At 42.9% G+C, this 17,246-nt stretch overlaps 1 protein-coding gene across 1 annotated transcript; it reads left to right on the top strand.

Moving 5' to 3' along the window:
- Nucleotides 1–272: 272 nt before the first annotated feature.
- LOC6540831 (cAMP-dependent protein kinase catalytic subunit) lies at nt 273–16,160 on the top strand. The gene is made up of 3 exons (XM_001969294.3): nt 273–505; nt 1,450–3,484; nt 14,814–16,160. The coding sequence occupies exon 2, from the start codon at nt 2,108–2,110 to the stop codon at nt 3,167–3,169; it is 1,062 nt and encodes a 353-aa protein (XP_001969330.2). The 5' UTR covers nt 273–505; nt 1,450–2,107; the 3' UTR covers nt 3,170–3,484; nt 14,814–16,160.
- The last annotated feature ends 1,086 nt before the right edge of the window (nt 16,161–17,246 follow it).

Raw genomic sequence — 17,246 nt, 5'->3', positions numbered from 1 at the left:
GTAATGCCATATTTATGGATTTTATATTAAATCTGCAGTACCAATGAGCTTGAAGTTATAAAGAAACACACTGGTAAAACATGCAGCTTAGTATTCTTAAAGCGTAACAATTAAGTTAGAAAGCCCTAGTTGAATTATATTGTAAAGGTATTTTATTAATTTTTTGGAAAACCGCTTGCTATTTATCACCACCTCAAATTTCGGCCGGAATAGCACCCACGCAGTAGGGATTACTCATGGCTGCGCCGCAGCGCTCGCGCCGAGCGAACTGCCTATCGCTGGCCTGCTCACACCTGCGTGCGGGGGCGCATTCGCGAGTCGCGTCAGTCGAAAAAAAAACTTTGAACGATTTGGACGGGAAAACTCGGTTCGGCGGCTATGCGGGTATTTTTAATCTAAGCCATCAATCCACAGCTACAGTGCATCAAATCGATCGGAAAGTCGAGGCAATATTTCTGAATAGTGTTTACAAATCGCTGGCATCGTAGTCGTTAATTGCAAAAAGGTAAAGGTTCGCGCAGCGAAAATCGAAAAGCAAAGTCAAACAAACTCAGAAAAAGGAAATGAATGTAAAAAATCGATTATTCAATCTGTGTGCGGTTGTGTGTGTGTGTGCGTACGTGTGAGTGAGCGCTGTGTGTGTGTATGCGTGTGCGATTGTGTTTGTTTAAACCACGGGATTTTTTATGCCCAAATCGAATGGCGAAAATTTAGCACACCGAGCAATAAAGGCCAATTTAACTAATTTAAAGTGTGCGAAATGTGGAAAAGTGCCTACGAAGAGAGCGCCGAAAAGAGATCGCAAAAGTAAAACCAGAAGCGCATACATATGCACATTAACTCGCACACATGCACACACACACACGCACACCAGTGAACGCAAAGAAGCAAAGGCAAAGGAAATGAAAATGAAAAAACAGAAGCCAAAGCAAAACGGTGCCAAAAAAAAGTATTTAATAATTAAAATAGGCTGAAATGAGAGGGAATGCGCGAGGAAGAGGAAGCAGCACTGCGTAACAGTGCGTGAGTGGGAGTGAGCGGGCACTATAGCATCAGCTGTTTGACACTTGACACGATCGAAAGTCGCCTCCTCTCCTCTTCTCTCCTCTCGCTCTCTTTGCCATTCCTCTGCTCTCTTCTTTTTATTATTTTCTGAATTTCGAGTTTGTGTGCGATTTTGTTAAGCTTATTTATTCAGTGATTATAACCAGCTTTTTTAAGCACCATAAAAGTGCCAGCAAAGCGCTGTGAGAACACAAACAAAATGAAGTGAAATATCTAAAAGAGAAGAAGATACATATATAAATAAATTAAAATATATATATGTATATATGTGCCTACATATCCATATGTATGGATAAAGAACTCTGAAAACTGGACTCTTATTTTTAGCTCCTTACCGAATATCCCGCTAATTTGTGCCGTTTTCTCTCCCGTTTCTCTTTGCAGCTTCTCAAATTAGAGTAAATCGCGATCATAAGCAACCTAAAGTGTGAAACCAAATGTTAGTCTAAGCCTAAAGTGTAAAACTAGTTTAAGACCTCAAAAATAAAAGAAACCAATACGTGCTAAAACCAGAATTTAAACGCGTCTAAACCAAGCGCCTTTAAACACCAAACCTAGAAACCAATTCAAAAGGATATTCAGCGAATAAGTGAGAGAGAGAGCTCCAGTGAGAAGCTCTCTTTGGCCCAGAAGGAGCAACTATTTCATCCGCACCGTTGACCCGTAACTCGGCAAAATAGCTAAGTCCATTTTGCAGTTCCTCAAAAAGAAAAAGTCCCATCATAGTTCCACATCCGGCGAGGGCAAGCTACAGGCGCAGTCCAGTTGCGAGGAGGAGGGCGGAGCGGCAGCGGGAGGAGCGGCAGCGGCAGCGGGACCTCCAGCGGACCAGGCAAGCAGCAGCAGCAGCGGCCCCTCGTCAGCAGCCGCCGCCCACAAGAGCACGCCCCCCGCCGCCACGACCACGCCCGGTTCCGGGGCGGATTCAGGAGGAGCCAGCGGAGGAGGGGGAGGAGGACCTAGTAGCTCCGGCGACGATCAGGCCCAAGTGTCGGCCAGCGCAACGTTCCGTTTGTCATCGCTAACGGGCACCATCTCCAAGATGGGCAACAACGCCACCACGTCGAACAAGAAGGTCGATGCCGCCGAGACGGTGAAGGAGTTCCTCGAGCAGGCCAAGGAGGAGTTCGAGGACAAGTGGCGACGCAATCCGACCAACACCGCCGCCCTCGATGACTTCGAACGGATCAAGACCCTGGGCACCGGCTCCTTTGGCCGTGTCATGATCGTCCAGCACAAGCCCACGAAAGACTATTATGCCATGAAGATCCTTGACAAGCAGAAGGTGGTCAAGCTGAAGCAGGTGGAGCACACGCTGAACGAGAAGCGAATCCTGCAGGCCATCCAGTTCCCCTTCCTCGTCTCGCTGCGCTACCACTTCAAGGACAACTCCAACCTCTACATGGTGCTGGAGTATGTTCCCGGTGGCGAGATGTTCTCCCACCTGCGCAAGGTGGGCCGCTTCTCGGAGCCGCACTCGCGCTTCTATGCGGCGCAAATCGTGCTGGCCTTCGAGTACCTGCACTACTTGGACCTCATCTACCGTGATCTGAAGCCGGAGAATCTGCTGATCGACTCGCAGGGCTACCTCAAGGTGACGGACTTCGGTTTCGCCAAGCGGGTCAAGGGCCGCACCTGGACGCTGTGCGGCACGCCCGAATACCTGGCCCCGGAGATCATTCTGTCCAAGGGTTACAACAAGGCCGTCGACTGGTGGGCGTTGGGCGTACTCGTCTACGAAATGGCCGCCGGCTATCCGCCGTTCTTTGCGGATCAGCCGATCCAGATCTACGAGAAGATCGTCTCCGGCAAGGTGCGCTTCCCGTCGCACTTTGGCTCCGATCTGAAGGACCTGCTGCGCAACCTGCTGCAGGTGGATCTGACCAAGCGCTACGGCAATCTGAAGGCGGGCGTCAATGATATTAAGAACCAGAAGTGGTTCGCCTCCACCGACTGGATTGCGATCTTCCAAAAGAAAATCGAGGCGCCGTTCATTCCGCGGTGTAAGGGTCCCGGCGACACGAGCAATTTCGATGACTACGAGGAGGAGGCGCTGCGGATCTCCAGCACCGAGAAGTGTGCCAAGGAGTTTGCTGAATTCTAGAGGAGCTCTTCGCCAGTCAGCCCAATCCCCTCGTTCTGCAGGCGTCTGCAACTGCAATTGCAATTGTATCCGCTACTGCGATTGTATCTGCAACTGCTCCTGCTGTTGCCACCGCCGTGGCATCGCGGACCACGTCCTCATCGTCGTTGTCGTCGTCTTGTCTATATGTCTACTACTTACAACTACAACAACTGTAACAGCCCCACAACACAAATCTACAGCCTCATCTTCGTCTGCCTATCTATCCGCATCTACTCCACATCCACACTATTGCCAGCATTGGATTTCTCACCACACACAACAATTTACATCAACGTAAGTACACTTGTTATTATATAATACTGTTGGAAAGATATACAGTGAGTTAGGAACCCTTCGATCCGAGTAACTTAGTCGAGCCCAAATAGTTCAGTAGGTTTAATCAGCAAGGAAAGGCAAATACCACATTCCGGTTCGTAGGTCTGGGTTTCAAATTTGAAAAGTTTGTTTACTTCATAATTCACTCGTTTTATTTATTGCTAATAACAACATTCTTATTCACGCCTAATCTTACTGATAGCACAGTTTTCTTTCTGCTCTTCAAACTCTGAATCTAAGTAAATAACTACAATATGTGCTTTATTTCATTTGCAAATGGCATATTACAACTTTTCTTCTGGCCACATATAGAATGGTTTATGAAGAGGAATTACTATTGACTTACTGAGATATATGGGGAAAGGCGAGTTCCTAATTTAGTATGCCATATATCAATTTGCAAATTCACACAGAAGGCTATTTCTCACCATATTTGCCGGACGAGATATTAATCTATTGACTGTGTTCCGGACTTTCTTCGGTAACGGGTAACGATTCGTTGGCGGAGTGAAAGCGAAGGGTATTCAGGGCAAGGGTATGCTAGGTTTGTGTTTGTTTTTGTTTTGACTTTAGCTCGAGATTGATGGACGAGAGGCTTGATTGATTGATTGCTTTCAGTGGAATGTTTTTGCTTTTTTTAAGGAGAGCGAGTTGAGTGGCGGAGAGTTGATTATGAGACAAAAGGCATTTCAGCTCGTCCGTCAATTGTTCTGCCCGCGACAGTTGCCCCGTACACGGAATTCTTTTAATTAGTTTCCCTCGGTGACTTGGCTTATTGCGATGTGATGTGGTATACGGGTATGCGGATGGTTCCCCTGCGACTCCCAAAACCTATAGTACGTGATGTTTTCTCAAAAAGATACTCGAGCATGACCACTTACTCACAGGCGGAGTGAGCCCCCCGGGCAGAAATACCCGTAAACATCGAAATCATTAATTGCAATAAGCGTCAGAATGCGGTCGTAAACGTTAACTGTAGCAGGCAACCGAAGTTGAGACGGGTCTAATCTGCTCAACAGACAAGCCAGACAGCTGATAGTAGCAATGCAAACCAATTACGTTCAAAGGAATTCTCGGTGCTTAACGTGAATTTACACACAAAATGTTTGTGGGTTGTAAATCTTGAAACTTTCTAGCTGAAATGTATTCATTTAAGTCCACTCACTTCAGCAGACTTCAGCAGAAGTAGAGTACAAATATTCCAAATATTCTTCTTCGCTGCATCTTCTTTAATTAAATAGCAAAATGCTTTTCCATTTTAATTTCCTGGGACTCCCACAATTTCCACACAGAAATATAGTCATTCACTCTTGACCCATTTGAAAGGCCAACAAAAAGGGGAGAGAAAGTCATGAATAATGTCAAAGCAAAAGGCTGTAGACGAAGTACTCGTATATCTTTTATTTTATGAATTATTTCTCGTTTCTTTGCCGAGCTTTGCCCAGCTCGATTGCGTGCCCGTTGGCCATTACCGAAATTGTGTTTCTTTTATCAAAGCCAAAACGCTGCTGGTAATTAATAAATTATAATAAGTTTTATGTCCAAACATCATGAGCAAAACAAAAGCAAGAGCTGCGTGCGATTGCCGCATAAAGTTTAGAAATTGTGCAAATGCGAAAAACTAAAAACAGAAACGCAAACGAGAGTGGTTAATTCTGGGGAAAAGCTTGACTGCACCAACTATTTCGGGGCAGATCAAGGGGAAAATCCGAAGTATTCACGCCCATGTGCGGTAATCGCCGACCGTGACCTTGCTCGACCTTTGGCCTAGCCCCAAAAGAGTTGTCCATCCGAACATCGCATACTTTTGCTTCGACTTCGATTGCCCTGCACATATACAAACGAACATTTCCATGCGACATGTGTTGTCTACAGTTTTATTGGCACCAATTATGTATGTATATAAATGTGTGTACAAACATTTGGCTGTTTCTGCCACTTGCTGCCTGAGAAAGCCATCAATCATTTGTTTTGGGCCAAGTCAATTAGGCCCGTAGTCATGGGTACCAAGTGTCGGGCATTAGGTTTACTTATTTACATTAACTCGACGGCTTTTCTGATTGCTTATCAATGCAGAGGCGGCGGAGGCAACGTTATCACGCGAAGAAACCAGCTGGGTGTGGGGTGATTGGGAGGCACGCCCTAGAATTCGATTTCCCCTGATAAGCCAATTAAACTTTTTCCCTGGCCTGTGGCAATGAGTTAAAGGCTTTGAAGATTCCTAGGGGGAAAAAGGGCCAAGGGGAAGTCTTGTATGGTCTGCACGTCTCTCTTATCGATTTAGTTCATGAGGAATGTTTCGGAAATTTATGCAGTTAAATAATTAATTAAAATAATTATACAATTCTGATATGCATTTTAATTTGCTTGATTGGCTATATATAAGTGAATAAGTAGCTGAGTTATGTGTCACAGTCGAATAACTTGATTGCACTGTTACTAGCCCCCTTTGTCTATTTGGAGCAAACTAAGTGCCAAAGTTCAACTCCCAGCTGGATGTCGCTGAGCCAACTTGTTCTCAGAAGCCGCGGCACAAGCGCTCAGATACCCAGCAATACCCAGCACGGATTCAGCACGCATTCGTCGTGCTCCAATAAACACCTAGACCAAGCCAAGTTTAGCAGTCGGCCAAACACACAGAATGCAACTGCCAACGCGCTTGTGAATCTGAGACGATGTCTGGCCAAATTCGGGCTGCCAGGGGGAGATGCGGGGCGCGGTGGAACGGGGGCGGTAGATCTCAGACAGTCAGAGACATAACGACTAGGCCGGGCAGCCTTGTAACAGTGCCCTCAAATCGCGCTTTTCAGCCAGCACGCACGCGCTGCAAGTGCGGCAAATGGCCAAGTAAATGGCGATGGCGATGGTAACAATAAGACGGAGATGCCAAGACAATGGTCGTGGGAAGTGAAAGCAATTAAGTCGCCGAGGGGGGGAAACGCGGAATTTTCCGGGAATTCAATAAGGTAAATGGTTCTGTTTCTGGTTCCCCCAGGTGACCAATTCCAATTTCGTTTTTAAAAGAGACACAGGAGTAAAGGCTTTTTTTTTTACTGGTAAAACTTTCAACAGTTCTTTGAATAAGTATTTTGAATAAAATAAAAGTTGATCCTAATACGAAACGTGAATATGACTTGGCTATTAAGTATGCGAATTCTGGAGTGAGTCAGTAAATGAAACTCACAGGCTATTTAGAGCTATAACGATATTTTCATTACCCAGTAAATTAAAAAACAGCAGCTATACGTTTTATTATAGAAACACTGTTGTACTGTTATGCTAGCAATTATTTGCATGCTTTCAAGTATTTTTTTCCGTGTGAGCTCTGAAAGTCCGACTGAGTCAACGCGTCGTATGAGCAATATGCAAAAGGAGCACATGAAAAATTGAAGAGCGAAAAAGAGGCAAAGCTCAAATTGTATTTTCGCTTTCATACGCATGAAGAATAAATTAAACGATTTCTGCCTTTGCCTTAATTGTGTTTGTTGATTTTGTTTACTTTTTCGCTTCGTTTCATTTCGTTTTGGTGTGGTGTGTGGTGTGCGGTGTGTGATGCGGCTTGGTTTGGTTTGGATTGGATTGGATTTTCCGTCTCAGTTTGGCAAACGGGTCTCAGTCGGTTTGGTGGCCCCTTGGAGCCCCTTTTGAATCTGCCCCCCTGAAAACGTGGGGAGTGGCAGTCGCCGAATGCAGGCTATAAAAAACATTTAAATTGAGACAGCCACGGCGAGGCAAACGGGCAAAATCATTTAAATAACGCACACGTCGGCGGCAGCTTCGTTTTGCTCGCCATGTTGTGCTCGTTTTAATTTTTGCTTTTTCGCGTCTTTTTCCCTCAGTTTCATTTGTGCAATTATTTTCGTTGTCGTTGTTGCTTTCAAAATTGTAGCCGCTGTTTATTTTCGCTACTCTTTCCCTAGAACGCGTTCTAGTGGAATGCGAGGGCATTTTGTTCTCGCGCGACCTCATAAAGTATATGTTCTCGATCAGGATCGGGCGATCTTACTTGCTGCCCGCCATTATCTTTCCGGCCAAGCAGTTGTTTTTCTTCTCACTTATCGTCTTGTTTGATTTTTCACGTTGTTTGGTTCTGCATGTGCATTTGACTCTAATGGGAACAGTTCGCTATAAGACAAACTAATCAAAACTATGTCAATAAATACGGGAGCATATGGTGTTGTTTTACTTGATCAACATTGTTGCTTACCTAGATTAAAATATCTTTCCGTTAGGCTTAGGATATGTATAAGCGATTAGTTGCAGCGTTGGAAAATGTATATATTTTTTATGATACACAAAAGATTCGTTAAAGCCTTCGCTCAAGTGCATTTTATACTATGCGAAACGGGTTTCCCTTATCACATCTTTCCACTTGATCAAAGCGCATCTAATGGTCGAGGTAAATGCTATTTCGCGTACTTCTGCGGTGTGTATCTGTGAGATAAACGCTGACTTTTCCAGCAACCCCCATTCTATCTATCTGTCCGACTGTCCCGCACAGTAACCAGCTATTTTCATTCCGTATTTATGGGCAAATAAAATAGAATTGAACATGGAAAAACGCTGCACAGTGAAAATTGAAATTTTCCGTTTTAGTTTTCGTTTTTATTCCGTTCCTCGTTGCTCACCGCCCGTTATTTATGGGCAGGTGTTATGTACACATGCATTCGACGGTGAGGAATGACTTCATGCAAAAATTCCAACGAGACAAACGAAAAAAATGCAGGCTAACTAGTTTATATGGCCATGTACATCGAACATGCTTCTCTTTTGATTGCTATCGAATTTCTGCGAATTCAAATTCATTGATTCAATTTAATCTAGGGCTATGTACGTGTGTAGTGTCCCACACTTTTCGATGATAACAACTTTTAAAATGGGAGGCACAACAAACTGCCCCCTTGAGGGCTTATCAGCGTGGAATCATTAAGAAAAAAATAATAAAGAAAACTTATTGACGCCAGTTGTCATATGAGAGTGAGGTTGTTGCTGCTGACAATGGGCCACAAAACTAAAACAAAACTTGCTCGCAGGCCAAAACCAAACAACAGCTGGCGAATGCTAAGCGATAAGAGCCAAGACGAGATAGAGCAAACAAGGAGAGTTATTAGATTCATATTTATGCGGTTCCCCGATCCGTAGTTTTTTCAACTTTTCCCCAGAAGTTTCCCAGCCTTTTTTTTCTGTTTACTGTTTTTTAATTTGTTTTGTTTGGGTTTCTGGGAAAATGGGTTAAGAATATGCACCCCAGTTGAGTATGGAAACGAGTTTTGTGCTAGTTTCTGTCAGTTATATCATCATCACCATCGCCATCGCCATCGGTGCATTTCCATTTTTCATGTGTCCTGATAACAGAGACAACAAAATAACAAACGCTTTATTGACTCCACATCTGTACCGCGTTTTATACGTAAGTGTGTATACATTTTCTATCTGACGGCTAACACACAATTACAGTTATAGTCGTGCGTCTAATTGAATTTGATAAAAAACAGGCAGAGGAATACAATTAGATAGACGGGGACACGTGGTCGGTAGGCAGGGACTACTGCCTCTTTCCCGCAAACTCAATACAACTGACATGTAATCAATAATAATTGTTGTTGTTGCTCTGGCTCTTGCTTTTGCTTGCCTGACATTGAAAGAGGGCGGCTCTCGAGGGGGCGTGGAGCTGTGAAGGCGGAGTAGGAGGAGGAGGGGTGGGGTGGGGCCAGGTGCTATAGGCAGCCGCAAATTAATGAATATTGTTTTATTTGCTACCCAGGCTACCCTGGTTTCCCCTTCGCTCACGCAAAGCGTAATTATTGATTAATTATTGTGCGCCTTTTTTCTTTTGCCTGAAACATAAGAAACACACTGAGCAAATCGGTGGGGCGGGCAAATGGTCTGCACTTGATCCTTTTTTCTTATGCCTTTCTTTTCGCTTTTTGCCTTAATTGAATCATCAATCTCTTGGGTGACAAAACACTTTACCCTCCTGCCTCGATTCTAAAGGTTTCCTACGCCCGTCTTGTCGTCTTTAATATATTATATGTATTCTTCATTTTCCATGTGCTCAAGTTAATTGGGTTATTACGCAGGGAAAGGTTTTCCTGGCCGCTGACGTCATTTGCATACGATCAGGACACTTGTCAGGTGTTTTCTAATCACCTATAAACAATTGCCAAGATATCCTTGACCTATGCGAAATACTATATATATTCGAGAATGCCGCTTCTCTCAACTCTGTGCGGCAATTTCATGCTGCGTTAGTCGCAGCAGTTAGCACTCGAAGGCCATCCGCTGATAATTTAACTAATTCTATGCACTCACCTTGGACGAACGCTGGCACAACATGACGTATACGCAACACGTTTGCATATATTACGCATACGCAATGTGGTCGCGATTAAAGCCGCCAATTGTTGGCTTTGTCCTCAGCTGCTGGTGTCGAATGCTGCCAGCAGCAGATAAATGTAATTACTGTCTTATCATAATTATGAGTGAAATGAAAGCAGCAAAGAGATTATAATGCGAGAGTATCCCAAAGGATAGGAGCGTAAAAACGCAACAAAAAAGTCGCACATCGCTCATACGCCCAGTGTGCGCTGCACACTCATACATATATGCATACATATATATAAACAAACAGCTTCCCACTGAATTCTTGCGAAGCGCCCTCTGCTCCCTGCCCTCTGCTCCCCACTTCGAGTGAATGTTTCAATGTTGCTGCTGCCTTAGTTGTTTCAAATTTTAATTTTATTTTATTGCAGCGCACAAATTGTGTGCCATGTCGCCGGCGGCGCTGTTGCGTGTAAGCCCCTCCCCATCCTCGTCCACTCTCCTCAGTGGCTTCTTCAGCCTGTGAGTGGGTGAGCACCGGGCGAGGGTCGATTCACATGTTGTGTGAGGACTCGTTTATGGCCCAGTTCATTTGCATTTCGAACCCCTTTTAGATTGGCTACAATATTGATGAGGACAAAATTCTGAACTAATGAACGTCCTCATTTATATTTCAATACTCTTGTAGTTGGATACAAGAAAATTAGCAAATTTAAAACGATAAATCATCATATTTGAATCGCTTAATCTAGTTCAATTATATATGAAATAAGTGAACAATGATTTATTTTGAATGACTAAAAGATAAACTTGTTAATAATTGAGTACGACGATATAAACATAACAAATGGAATAGATAGGGCTTCCCAAGTATGCAGTAATTGCACTCAAAACTATTGGATCTCCCAACGACTGTAGGTGCGTTGGTGTGTAATGTTAATTGCCATCATGCGCGCGCAAGACAAGTTGAGTCTTTTTATGGCCACCTCTCATCCGTGGAAAGCTCCTGTCTCTCCGCCGCTTTCCCTGCGGGCACCAGTTGACCCGGACCCGGACCCGAACCCGGACCCGGCCCGACAATCCCATCAGCCCATCCCGTCCAGCTCTTGCCCATCGTGCCCATCGTGCCCATCTTGCCCTGCCCCCGGTCTTTAATTACTTTCGTAGTTAATTCTGTTACAACAAAAAGCGAGAGTGGCGGCAGCAAAAACAGTGACAATGTCATTGCAAAAATTGAAATTTGCTTTTAATTTGCGCTTCTGTGTGGGCAGCCCAGCCCACCAGCCCTGTAGTCTCCAATCGTGCCCCTCGTCCACTGAATCCCCTCCGTTTGTCATGTTTCCGTTTCCTGTTCATTTCACATCAGTTCGTTTCGTTGACATTTTCCATTGGGTTCGATGAAAACGTGCAAATGTGAAATTTAACACAGAATAATATACGTGAAATTTCCTTTTAATTGATTTGTCTTGAGGGCCGGCATCGATTTTCCCCTCTTTGGTGCCACTTTCGTACCCGCTTTTCCGTTTTTCCGCTTTCCCTGCTCCATCAAGATGGCTGCCCGCTTTCGCTTGGCATGAAAATTGATTTGATTTCAAAGGCAAGAAGTTTATTGACATTAGATACGGCGCGAGAGCCTCTATCAATTTTTTATTTTTCTTTTCCACTGCCCCAAAACTTTTCCACACTTTGATTTACGAGCAGCGGCAAAACAAAAAAAATATATATATATACACATCGTTGGGAGGGCGCCCCGATAATTGGCATGCCGATCCCCATTCGCATTCGCATTCCGATTCTGTGCTCTTTCATTGGCCAATTTTTGCTGCCTTTTGCATTTGTCTTGCATTTGTTTTGTTATTAAACAAAGTTGAGGGTTCAAAGCGAGTGTCTGGATGTGAGACTGAGCAGAAATGAATTGGGCACAACAAAAGCGCCGAATGTGAATTGCAAATTGCAGAGCCTTTTCTTTTCTTTTCTTTTCTTTTATTTTTTTTTTGGCGTTCCTTGAACCCAAAGTCAATGCAAGAAAAACACTCCCCTGAATGACCAGAGTGACGAAGTCCAAAAAGGAAACTGTCAGAGGTTACTCAAGTGTATGGGAAAGTATTCTAAAGAAATGCACGAGTATACTCGTATTGTGAGGAATTTAATCAATCAGTGTGGAATGGTTGGTATCCGTTTAATGTGCTCACTTTGGTCTTGTTTTAATCAGAGTTATGTCGAAGATCTTTATGATTCTATCTGGAAAACCCTTTTTCTAGCAAAGCGATGCCCGTACTGATTAATAATGCACAGACTTGACAAATTCCCTTGTCAGCTGCAGTCTTCCAAACCTCTGAGTCCTTGGGATCTACTTTCATTAACTCTATCCCCTGTTGTTTTATCTGCCCTGAGAAATTGTACGACGCGGCTCCTTGGCTGCCTCACAAATATGGTAAATTTTAAGGCAGAGTTAAGTAGTTGACGACGTGCTTGGAAGACAACTGTGGATTACAGACATATTTTCTGACTGTGTACTCGTTTGGGTCTACCTTTTTCCCAGAGTGTTTAGTGTTTTGTGCATTTTAGAAAAGGCCAAACAACGACGAAAATGTGGACTGGGACAACGACATATTCAATTTCTGGCTGGCCGTACGGAAAAACTGTGTTGGCTCCCTGTCTGCCTGTAAATATTTGATGCCTTCAGAACACAGACTGCATTTTAAAATGCGTAATTACCGGCCAGGGAAACGCGGCAACTGACTCGACTCCTTGGCAGACTAACCAAATGGGGAATGTGATGTTTCTCGAAGGCAGTGAGTCGGATTTCGAGTTGAGTTGCTCGAGTGGCCGAGGCAAATGAATGAGCTAACTATAAATACAGTAAAAAATCGTGAATAGGGTGTATTTACACGTCATTTGCATGTGGGTGGCTTGCAATATTTATAAGCTTCGGCATATGTAAATGAGCTGTATAACAATGCAAAGATGATACAAAAGCCTGGGGAGAGTTAAGTATCAGTCGGTATTTCACAGGAGTTTTTAGGGCAAGACACTGAAGCGACAGAAGCAGCAGCTGGTCGAACATTATATTCGTAATATTGTCGCAGATATAGACCGCGGTGAAATATGTTCATTTATAGATCATATATGCATATGAATATATCTAAAGATATTTTCGGCCACTTGTCCACTCGGGTTGTCTTGCTTTCTGGCTGATTTATTGAAATGTTTTTCGTCTTTCTGCGCCAAACAGCGAAGGGGCTGAATCAAGGCGAAATAAAATCTTATATAAATTAATTTATTTTTCATATGATTTAAGTATCCTTTTTTTCCGCCGTCTGTTAGAAATATAAATATGCCGAGATATATTTTGATTGTTCTTTTTGGCAACATTTTTGTCATTGCGTGTAGGTCAAACGTGTTGCCGAGAATCCACCCTCCACCATTCGTTTGCTCCTTCTAGCTTTCCCCTACTCAAACCCATCTAACCGAGTTCTCAGACAAGTTTGAAGCTCTTGGAGCACTTGTTAGACCAAATGGGTTTTCAGATTTCTTCGAGGCAACTTTGAATGTTTTATGCAACAAAGAGATTATATGAATTTTTCAGTGGCTCATCTTTCGGGTACTTTTCAAGCCTTTGGCGTTTTGATATCAATATTAAATGGGTTTACTTTTTGTGCATTAAGGCTGGCAGCGATTTTTGTTTTGTTGAGCTTTCAAGGCCAGCGTCGATCGCTGGATGGGTGAAAGTTTCTTCGGTCCGCTTCCATTAGTTTTGTTACTTGGTACACGTAATGCCCCTCCCCTTGCAACCGCCTGTTGGCCACATTATTTCGGTTTCGACCTTATGTAATTCGAGACAATGGCGGACCAAAGATCTCTTGTAAATTCAATGCCAAACTCCAGCAACTCAACTCACATTTGTGCGAGACCTGAGCACTGGCACTGCAGCTCTTCGGTTTCGGGTTCCCGAACGTGTGTATCTGTATCTTTTGTGTGTATTTGGGCTACCTTTGCGTGGGTGCAGCGGCAGCGATTCAGTGACGCTTTTTGTTTCAGCGATAAAACGCTGCCTGCAAATGTTTTTTATCTTGTTATGTTTTTTTTTATTCCACACATTCCGAGTGTGCGAGTGTGAGTTTCGTGTAAGAGATTTAATATAGCACGCTGCTGTGGCTCGCTGACGTCATGGGCTGCCCATGAGAGGGGGCAGTGGGTGGTAGGAGCAGCCAAGCATGTGCCGGACTGATAAGGCGAAAAATCTATAAAACTTTTAACATGCCAATATGCTCGGGGACATGGGAAAATTTCTCCAGCCCGCGGGAGTCTTATCACTTTTCCTGTGGGAGTGGTCCGGTCCTTTATAAACTGTTCGGTTCAAGTGCCAATAGCGCAGTTATCATTCAGCTGCGGGGATTGCAAGTGGCGTACTCAAAACATTAAACACGTTATTCTGCTTAATGCAATACAGAGGTTAAACAGTATTTTTAGTTGCTATTAAGCAAATTGTAACCAAAATGTTCTTATTATGTATCTACACTATTTATTATGAATAACTATAAGTAGGTGCATTCACCCAAATACTATATGTATGTTGTCTGACCCTAGTTTTGAGGTTGCCTCACAGGGAAGTCATAGACACGACCTTGACCTAGCTGAATGCTCTGAGCTAATCGTGAAACGAGAAATAGCCAATGGCCAAATTAAATATAATAATAGAATCGAAAAGTCGCTTTTGGTGGTTTAGTGTGCTGAATGAGTTATCAGGTGTGCTCTAGCTCAATTTGATATGCGGCAGAGGTTAAGAAACCCGAGTAGGAAGTACAGTCGGGCTGAAGTCAAGGTTGGGTGGCTATAGGACCGGATCGGAAGAAGTCAAAGCCGACAGATACGAGCTGAATAAATTGCGATTTATGCAAATGCACGCTTGATTGAGTTTGCAGACACAACTAACTCATTCTTTTCGATCTTCGATATCTTTCAGCATTTCCCTCCGTGTTCAAGTGGAACAGTTCGAAGACAGCCGGAACAATCTTTTCATCTAGTGTGTGAAGAAGAGTGGAAGGACTTGGAAGAAATGGAAGATTTGAAATCCGGATACCGAAACAAGATATAGAAACCGATAAAATAATGACTTACACATTAATATTCATTCATAACATATAGCGTATTTAACCACGAGACTACAGATATTTAGTTGTAAACGTAGCTTAGTCTTAACTAAAGAATACAAGAGGAACCGATAAAGAACCAGCAACAGAAGCAAGTGCAAAGCGAAAGTGAATGGAAGACACTGAAATCATTAGAGAAAAATCATAAGAGGAAATCCAGGAGAATTGTCATCTAAACCAGGGCTAAAGAATTTCATTTCATTTCGATCGATCGAATGATCCAGGTCGGTCGCTCAGTCAGCTGCAGAAACAACAAGTTGAGAGTATAAAACGCTTTAATAATTTTTAAATGAACTACAAAAGGTTAAATGTAACACAAAAATTATGGCGCACACAGTGTGCTTGACAAAAAAAAAAAAACAAAAAAAAACCAAGCGCCATCAGCAAGCAAACAAAGAAGGCAGGCAAATATTGCGATTCATTAAAGTTGTAATTGAGATTGAGTACGGAAGAAGAGCAGAATCGAGTTTAAGGCCCTCAGAATAACCAAAACGAAAACCGAAACCAAAAGCGAAAGCAAAAGTCGCCGCCAAATGAGGACACTGCTCATCCAGGTGACCAGTGAGTGAAATCAGTCCACTGGAAGCTCTTTTGCCCCCCGCCTTCCCGCTAAGCGAGCTTCACAACAAGTAGCCCCGACAAATTTGGCCTCTTACCTTACCGTAGACATGTCTCTAGATATTTATATATATTCGCGTATATAAATGTTGTACAATCAGCGACGACGTGCAACAATAAACCAACCGACCGCCCCGGATCAAAAACCCCGGATCAGTACAGAACCACAACCTATAGCTGAATCAGAGCATTATGCCCATAACCCATTTCAACAGTGGCACCTACAAGTATGCGCACTCACTCATGAATAGTTGTCCATCCACTCACTACTCGCAAGGTACCCACACCAACTACTCAAAACTCAGAAGTATAAAACTAAAGCAAGTAAAAGTAACAGTAACAGTAACAAGAAACATTTGAAACGCAGCAAGAAATATATAAAGTAAAAAAGAAATCTAAATGTTTACATTTAAGCAACATAAGAAAAGAAAACAAAAAATCAACTGAAATTTGTGTGTAAAAAACGTATAAAACTTAGCATTAATGAAACTAAAAGAGAAGCGGATGCCGAGGATGTCGACGGAGTCATGTCTATATATACACAAAGATTGAAGCATTATACTTACCAGGAGCAGAACAAAGCGAATATCATGTGCTAAGTATAATTAATTGGAGCAAAGAGGAAAATGAAGAGAAAAAGGCAACTATAGCAGTTATATTCAAGTAAATATCGATCGGAGTTATTTATTGTTTCGTTATGTGCGGAGAGGAGTGGAAATCATTTTAACCGTTGTGGCCGTTAGGATCCATCGAAATCGTTTCCGAGCTACCCTACCTTTCAATTTTAATGGCACTTCTCCGTATTCCCTGCCCTTCCCCTCCCTTCCCTGTTATTATTTATTTCTAAAAGTGAAGACTTTTAAATTATGTTGTTGTGAGAAGAGAGATATAAAGAGCGAGAGCAACTCGGGATCGTAACCGATAACAAATAAATTTAATTTATAGATACTTTTTATGTTTTCTATGATTATTTGTTCAACTAGTTGCGAGACAAAAGTCATAAATAGGCATTAGTTAAGCATCTAAATTTAATGGTAAATAAAAGTAAACAAAGCAAAACCGAAATCAATCGACTAAGAAGACGATGTTTGTAGCCACGAAATGTTCACATCACAACCAAAATGTCTCCCCTTTATATGAAACATACACATGTTTATGTGTTTCCGACCAGTTTGTGTGGAAACCTGTCGCCGATCCTTTGATTTGAGTCCTTTCTCAGTCACACACAATCACAATAACACCCACAACCACACACGGACAACACACACATAAGCATATTCTGAAAATAATCTACGGTAGTCTGAGCATACAAATTTAATGTGGATATATAAAACTAAATATATATATATATTCGAAACATATGTGCAGTACAGTAAGAGGGCGAGAAGGCGATCTTTAATTTGTGCAATTTTTCTCCTGTGTTAGTTAACTTTGTACGGTAGCTGTTAGCCCAGCTCTTTGAATGTGCAGATACAGTATCTGAGGAGCCCAACCTGAGCTTTACTATCTGACTAACGATTTGAATGCTTTACGTTCTTGTATTAAAGATACATTATGCACTAATTTGTACTACTTTTATCGTTTGTCTACTTTTTTGTACTCTAAATCCCTTCACCTGAGTCAAAAAG

This window comes from Drosophila erecta, unplaced genomic scaffold, assembly GCF_003286155.1.
Source record: "Drosophila erecta strain 14021-0224.00,06,07 unplaced genomic scaffold, DereRS2 tig00000055-arrow-pilon, whole genome shotgun sequence".
Lineage (NCBI taxonomy): Eukaryota > Metazoa > Arthropoda > Insecta > Diptera > Drosophilidae > Drosophila > Drosophila erecta.
Note: the sequence above shows the minus strand (reverse complement) of the source record. Positions and strands in the feature narration are given on the sequence as shown.